Source organism: Conger conger, chromosome 13 (genome assembly GCF_963514075.1).
Source record: "Conger conger chromosome 13, fConCon1.1, whole genome shotgun sequence".
In the NCBI taxonomy this organism is placed as follows: Eukaryota; Metazoa; Chordata; class Actinopteri; order Anguilliformes; family Congridae; genus Conger; species Conger conger.
In genome coordinates, this window is record NC_083772.1 from 858,833 (window position 1) to 866,322 (window position 7,490).

A 7,490-nucleotide genomic window follows, 5' to 3' on the forward strand; every position below is an offset into this window, starting at 1 on the left:
TTCACAGCCAAAGATCAGTTGTGGCGTTACTTTCGAAGCATCCTATGGCTAAATGACCTTTCCATCCTCACACATATACACACGAGTCACGGTGCGCAAGTAGATCACCTGACAGCTATGGGATTTTTAAACTGTTTTTTTTTTTAAATAATAAATGAAAACACGTTACACATTCACATAAAAAATGGCAAATGGAATTGACCTTGCTGTTCCAATACTTTGGGATATGATAGAACGCATTAAAAGTAAGCTTACCAGTGACAAAGTGATCCGAACAAACTCGTATATATTCCTTTTTTGCTTGTGTAAGATCTTGCCTACTTATATTGCAAATCCACCCTGCTCTTCTTTCTGTTGACAACCTTACATTTGCTTATCCCTGGTGGGTAATAATCTTTGGCAAACGAAAAAACGACTTGTCTCTCTCCAGATCAGCTCGATTTGAGCAACCGTAAACTGCGCAGTAATTAACCACAATAAATCTGTTATCGTAGTATTAAAATGCTTTGTCATTGACCTGAGAAATCGACAGAGAAATATATTGAGTTTATGGCCAGCTAATTGCGAGGGAGAGCATTCATTTTTACGTCAGAGCATTGTTGGGGGAATAAAAACATCTGTATCTTTGTCTGTTCCTAGAGAGAAAAAATCGGACCTCGGAAAAAATAATTTAAAAAATATATACATATATGTAGCCTGGGTTGAATATGAGCGGAAATAAATAATTAAATTTTATGTCAAACATGAATGTCCAATGGGAAAAAAGGCTTTTTGAGTGAAAATATCACAGGGGGGCGAGCGAATTGGCGAATTGTACAGCTCGAAAGCTGGCCCCTTGGTGCAAACATGAAGATGACGTCGTTCCTCCTGTAAACGAATCGTTGCCGGTCAGTTTGACATTATGTCCGCCAATCAACAAGGTGTCGCTATTACGCAGGCGTGAGCAAATTCGTCTTCCAGAGGTCGTAGTTATTGACCCTTCTACCGTTCCGTAGCCCGGAAGCAGTGTTTCGCAACGAACCGGCGTGTGACTTTCACGGACTGACGTACCGTCGTTCAGTTGTGTGACCGAAGTACAATAATTTAATCAAAATGCGGGTTTTAAAAGCAGGACTGATTTTGAGTCAAAGACACGCAAAGAACCGCGCAAATGTAACTTTGAAACAGGTAAGATAAGTGTGAGTTTCCCTTCCTCTTACGGCTTGCGAAGCAGTGCTGTCAGATCTGTCAGTGGGATGAAGTTAGATTTTGCTGGCTACAGTTGTATCACCAGCGGTAGGTGGATTACGAGATTATTGCTGTCTGAACATCTTTGGCATTCAGATCGGTCCCTTGTTCTATACGAAGCAGTAGCTGCTAACAAAAACGACAATTTAGTTTCATATTGTAATGTCAGGTTGATGAGCTTGTTGCTTGCTGCAGCTAGCTGGTCATCAAGTTCAACTGTTCGTTCGTTGGTTTATTGTAGTACAGATGGACTGCTGTTTATTGAATTTGCTTATAAAGTTGTTAGATAAACCTGTTCTCTCTTCAACCTTAAATTAATATCATGCTGGTAAATCCAACTGCTTCAATTGCGATTGCAGCAATGCCAAGGCAACTGTCAGCTTTGATAGTTAGCTTAATACTATTTAAGTTAAACACACTGATGCAGTGTTAAATGTAGAAGTGAAATGCAGAAAGTATTCATCTTTCTGAATGCACGTCTCGTTTGTGATTTCTCGTTTGCTTTCTTATCGCGGAGTGCCTGATCTCCAAATGTAAACAAGGAGATGCTCAGAAGAAACGTTATCTTTAAAATCCCAGTCCTTTTACAGAACACGAAAATAGCTTTTACTTACTTGGCACCCAAAGCTGGAATAATTAGAACGAACGTGGGTTAATACCGTTCTTTGATTTTCAACAGTTCGTTCTACGTATTTCTAGCCTATTTCTGAGTACTGGCCTTTTCTGCCTTGTCAAATTTAGAGCTCATGAATTAAATGTGACGACGACAAATTCGACTGGAACAAGGAAGAGATTAAATAATTGAATGTTGGTTCAAGTTATGTCAAAATGATGTTGGACCGTAGATGTTAAACGTCTTCCTGCTGTGCGTCAGCGCAGTGTGATGTAGCCTGTTATTTTAATAAAGTATGGTTTATTCTTCCCCAGGTCCTGGTGAACAGCTGTCGCGCCTGTTCTTCTGGCTTCGTCCCGAACGAGAGGATACGGAACATCGGGATCTCCGCGCACATCGACTCGGGGAAGACCACCCTGACCGAGCGCGTGCTCTACTACACGGGCAGGATAGTGGAGATGCACGAGGTAGCGGGCTTGTTCAGCGCCCCCATTCAGTTTACACAATCAATCGCTTGTTTCTGCTTTATTCCTGGATTTCGCCGTTGTGCTTTAGCCGTTGTGCATTTGAGCGGTTTCCTAAGCGGCCTGTTCTCCGCCAGGTGAAAGGGAAGGACGGAGTTGGAGCCATCATGGACTCCATGGAGCTGGAGAGGCAGAGGGGGATCACCATACAGTCAGCAGCCACATACACCATGTGGAAAGAGCACAACATCAACATCATCGACACACCAGGTACCGAGAACCTCTCCTCCCTCTCTCTCTCTTCTTGCCCTGTAGTTAGCCACTGTCCTTCAGTTACCCTTTTTTACAGACCAACTGAATTAGCTGGATAACTGCACTGAGTAAAACCCACAAAGCAGGATTACAAAGTTAGCTAGATAACCACTGAGTACAACCCACAGAGCAGGATTACTGAATTAGCTGGATAACTGCACTGAGTAAAACCCACAAAGCAGGATTACTGAGTTAGCTGGATAACTGCACTGAGTGAAACCCACAGAGCAGGATTACTGAGTTAGCGGGATTTTACATTACATTACATTATTGGCATTTGGCAGACGCTCTTATCCAGAGCGACGTACAACAAAGTGCATACCCATACCCAGGGATAAGTTCGCTGAAAGACCCTAGAGGTAAGTACAATTTCAACTGCTACCTGTACAACAAAGATAAGGACAAGGGCCATTTTTTTTTTTTTTTTTGAACAAACAAACAAACAGAGCAAAAGTGACCAAAGTTAACTATCCAAACACTGCTTACCTAGCCAACTAAAATACCGATACACAAAGCAAGTCACAGAGACAACAATTAAGGTTCACAGGGAGGTAGGGAGGGATGGGGAGAGGTGCTGTTTGAAGAGGTGTGTCTTCAGCTTGCGCTTGAAGGTGGGGAGAGATTGTATAGTTCTGACCTCAACGGGGAGTTCGTTCCACCACCGTGGAGCCAGAACAGACAGTAGTCGTGAGCGTGAGGTGGAGGTTCTGAGAGGGGGATAACTGCACTGAGTGAAACCCACAAAGCAGGATTACTGAGTTAGCTGGATAACTGCGCTGAGTAAAACCCACAGAGCAGGATTACTGAGTTAGCGGGATAACTGCACTGAGTGAAACCCACAAAGCAGGATTACTGAGTTAGCGGGATAACTGCACTGAGTAAAACCCACAAAGCAGGATTACTGAGTTAGCGGGATAACTGCACTGAGTGAAACCCACAAAGCAGGATTACTGAGTTAGCGGGATAACTGCACTGAGTGAACCCCACAAAGCAGGATTACTGAGTTAGCGGGATAACTGCACTGAGTGAAACCCACAGAGCAGGATACCGGAACCCTCCCAAATCTGGAACATGGACTGAAGGAGAAAAACACAGAAAACATCCTCTGATTTCAGCTCTCTGGACCAAAGTGCATTCATTTACAAACAACAACAGCCTGTTCAGCTATCGCTGAGATGGGAGCGATGGGCCCGTGCGTTCTGGACCTCTGAGTGGCTGCAGGGCTGGTGATCGATCCCGCCCGGAGCGCTGACCGTGTCGCGTGCTTCTCCGCCCAGGTCACGTGGATTTCACCATCGAGGTGGAGCGTGCTCTGAGGGTTCTGGACGGAGCGGTTCTGGTTCTGTGTGCTGTGGGCGGGGTCCAGTGCCAGACCATGACCGTCAACCGGCAGATGAAGCGCTACGGCGTTCCGTTCCTCACCTTCATCAACAAGCTGGACCGCCTCGGAGCCAACCCCGCCCGCGCACTGCAGCAGCTGAGGTATGATCCCGCTAACGCTCCCGCTAACATTCCCGCTAACGCTCCCGCTAACATTCCCTCTAACATTCCCACGAACGCTCCCGCTAACGCTCCCGCTAACATTCCCACTAACGCTCCCGCTAACATTCCCGCTAATGTTCCCCCTAATGGTCCCTGCTATAATTCCCACAAGCACTCCTGCTAGCATTCCCACTACTGCTCCCGTGTACATTCCTGTGAATGCTCTTGCTAACTCTCCTGCAAATGCCCCTGAGACTGCACTTGCTAATGTTCTCTGCTAGCATTCTTACTAACGCCCCTGCTAACAATCTTTCTTATGCTCCTGCTCACATTCCTGCTCTCAGTCCTGCTAACAGGGCTCAGCATGGGGGGTAATGTGGGATTGATTTCACTGTACGATTCAGGACTGGGGTCAGTTCCACAAACTCATGTAAATATAACTTGTGTATTAAAAATCCCCATCATGTTCCTGAGAGTATTTTTTTAATGTTTTTAAGTGACTGGTCGTGTTAACTGCATGTACAGAGCAATGATCATGTTGAACTAACAGGGTTTGTAAACACTCCATTGGCTCAAATCTGGGAGTCGATCATTTACAGCCTCCTATCCCACAATTCCTGCTGGTTACTGCAGCCTTGACATGTCTGCAGGACTGTGGCAGTGAGGGGGGGCTGTTCTGTGTGCACAGGACCAAGCTCAGCCACAACGTTCAGTAATGCTGTTCTGTGTGCACAGGACCAAGCTCAGCCACAACGTTCAGTAATGCTGTTCTGTGTGCACAGGACCAAGCTCAGCCACAACGTTCAGTAATGCTATTCTGTGTGCACAGGACCAAGATCAGCCACAACGTTCTGTAATGCTGTTCTGTGTGCACAGGTCCAAGCTCAGCCACAACGTTCAGTAATGCTGTTCTGTGTGCACAGGACCAAGCTCAGCCACAACGTTCAGTAATGCCGTTCTGTGTGCACAGGACCAAGCTCAGCCACAACGTTCAGTAATGCTGTTCTGTGTGCACAGGACCAAGCTCAGCCACAACCTTCAGTAATGCTGTTCTGTGTGCACAGGACCAAGCTCAGCCACAACGTTCAGTAATGCTGTTCTGTGTGCACAGGACCAAGCTCAGCCACAACGTTCAGTAATGCTGTTCTGTGTGCACAGGACCAAGCTCAGCCACAACGTTCAGTAATGCTGTTCTGTGTGCACAGGACCAAGCTCAGCCACAACGTTCAGTAATGCTATTCTGTGTGCACAGGACCAAGATCAGCCACAACGTTCAGTAATGCTGTTCTGTGTGCACAGGACCAAGATCAGCCACAACGTTCTGTCATGCTGTTCTGTGTGCACAGGTCCAAGCTCAGCCACAACGTTCAGTAATGCTGTTCTGTGTGCACAGGACCAAGCTCAGCCACAACGTTCAGTAATGCTGTTCTGTGTGCACAGGACCAAGCTCAGCCACAACGTTCTGTAATGCTGTTCTGTGTGCACAGGTCCAAGCTCAGCCACAACGTTCAGTAATGCTGTTCTGTGTGCACAGGACCAAGCTCAGCCACAACGTTCAGTAATGCTGTTCTGTGTGCACAGGACCAAGCTCAGCCACAACGTTCAGTAATGCTATTCTGTGTGCACAGGACCAAGATCAGCCACAACGTTCAGTAATGCTGTTCTGTGTGCACAGGACCAAGCTCAGCCACAACGTTCAGTAATGCTGTTCTGTGTGCACAGGACCAAGCTCAGCCACAACGTTCAGTAATGCTGTTCTGTGTGCACAGGACCAAGCTCAGCCACAACGTTCAGTAATGCTGTTCTGTGTGCACAGGACCAAGCTCAGCCACAACGTTCAGTAATGCTGTTCTGTGTGCACAGGACCAAGCTCAGCCACAACGTTCAGTAATGCTATTCTGTGTGCACAGGACCAAGATCAGCCACAACGTTCAGTAATGCTGTTCTGTGTGCACAGGACCAAGATCAGCCACAACGTTCTGTCATGCTGTTCTGTGTGCACAGGTCCAAGCTCAGCCACAACGTTCAGTAATGCTGTTCTGTGTGCACAGGACCAAGCTCAGCCACAACGTTCAGTAATGCTGTTCTGTGTGCACAGGACCAAGCTCAGCCACAACGTTCTGTAATGCTGTTCTGTGTGCACAGGTCCAAGCTCAGCCACAACGTTCAGTAATGCTGTTCTGTGTGCACAGGACCAAGCTCAGCCACAACGTTCAGTAATGCTGTTCTGTGTGCACAGGACCAAGCTCAGCCACAACGTTCAGTAATGCTATTCTGTGTGCACAGGACCAAGATCAGCCACAATGTTCAGTAATGCTGTTCTGTGTGCACAGGACCAAGCTCAGCCACAACGTTCTGTAATGCTGTTCTGTGTGCACAGGACCAAGCTCAGCCACAACGTTCAGTAATGCTGTTCTGTGTGCACAGGACCAAGCTCAGCCACAACGTTCAGTAATGCTGTTCTGTGTGCACAGGTCCAAGCTGAACCACAACGCGGCGCTGCTGCAGATCCCCATGGGCCTGGAGGGGGGGCTGCAGGGGCTCATTGACCTGGTGCAGGAGCGCAGTCTGTACTTCGAAGGGCCCTTCGGGTGAGACTGGGCGGGGCCCGGACGTGTGGGTGTGCAGTATGAGACGGCGTGTGTGTGTATGTGTGTTATGAGAAGGTGAGTGTGTGAGTGAGCACAATATTAGCCGGTGTGTGTGGGTAATGGGTGTGTGAGTGCGTGTGTGTGTGTGTGTGTGTGTGTCTGTGTGAGTGTGTGTGTGTGTGTAATGGGTAATGGGTGTGTGTGAGTGTGTGAGTGTGAGTGTGTGTGTGTGTAATGAGTAATGGGTGTGTGTGAGTGTGTGTGTGAGTGTGAGTGAGTGTGTGTGTGTGTGTGTAATGAGTAATTGGTAATGGGTGTGTGTATGTCCTGTAGACAGAACGTGCGGTACGATGGGTAATGGGTGTGTGTGTGTGTGTGTGTGTGTGTGTGTGTGTGTGTGTGTGTGTAATGGGTGTGTGTGTGTCCTGTAGACAGAACATGCGGTACGATGAGATTCCAGCAGAATTCCGGGTGGAGGCGTCGGAGCGGCGGCAGGAGCTGGTGGAGTGTGTGTCCAACGCTGACGAGCTCCTGGGGGAGATGTTCCTGGAGGAGAGGATACCCAGCACCGGGGAGCTCAAGGTCAGCCTGGGGTCACACAGAGGTCATGCCGGGGTCATGGCTGTGAGCTCACTTCCTGTCTACGGTGTGCGTGTCCTGGGCAGACCGGGTCAGAGTTTGTTAGTCTCTCTGTGGAGTGTGAGCTCCAAATACACTCAGCCTCCTTGTGTCTCACTCTCTGCTGTTTCCTGCAGATAAGTGTGTTTGCATTAGCCTCTTTGTTTGGTTGTTAGCTACCAG

General features: G+C 47.7%; 1 protein-coding gene across 1 annotated transcript in view; it reads left to right on the forward strand.

Annotated features, from left to right (window-relative positions):
* The first annotated feature begins 1,008 nt into the window (after window positions 1-1,008).
* gfm1 (G elongation factor, mitochondrial 1) overlaps window positions 1,009-7,490 on the forward strand; it is a 22,438-nt gene continuing 15,956 nt past the window's right edge. The window contains exons 1-6 of the mRNA XM_061217103.1: window positions 1,009-1,167; window positions 2,155-2,307; window positions 2,442-2,574; window positions 3,894-4,098; window positions 6,573-6,689; window positions 7,121-7,271. Of these exons, the coding sequence (XP_061073087.1) occupies window positions 1,093-1,167; window positions 2,155-2,307; window positions 2,442-2,574; window positions 3,894-4,098; window positions 6,573-6,689; window positions 7,121-7,271 (834 nt within the window). The 5' untranslated portion in view covers window positions 1,009-1,092. The remainder of the gene's footprint in view (window positions 1,168-2,154; window positions 2,308-2,441; window positions 2,575-3,893; window positions 4,099-6,572; window positions 6,690-7,120; window positions 7,272-7,490) is intronic.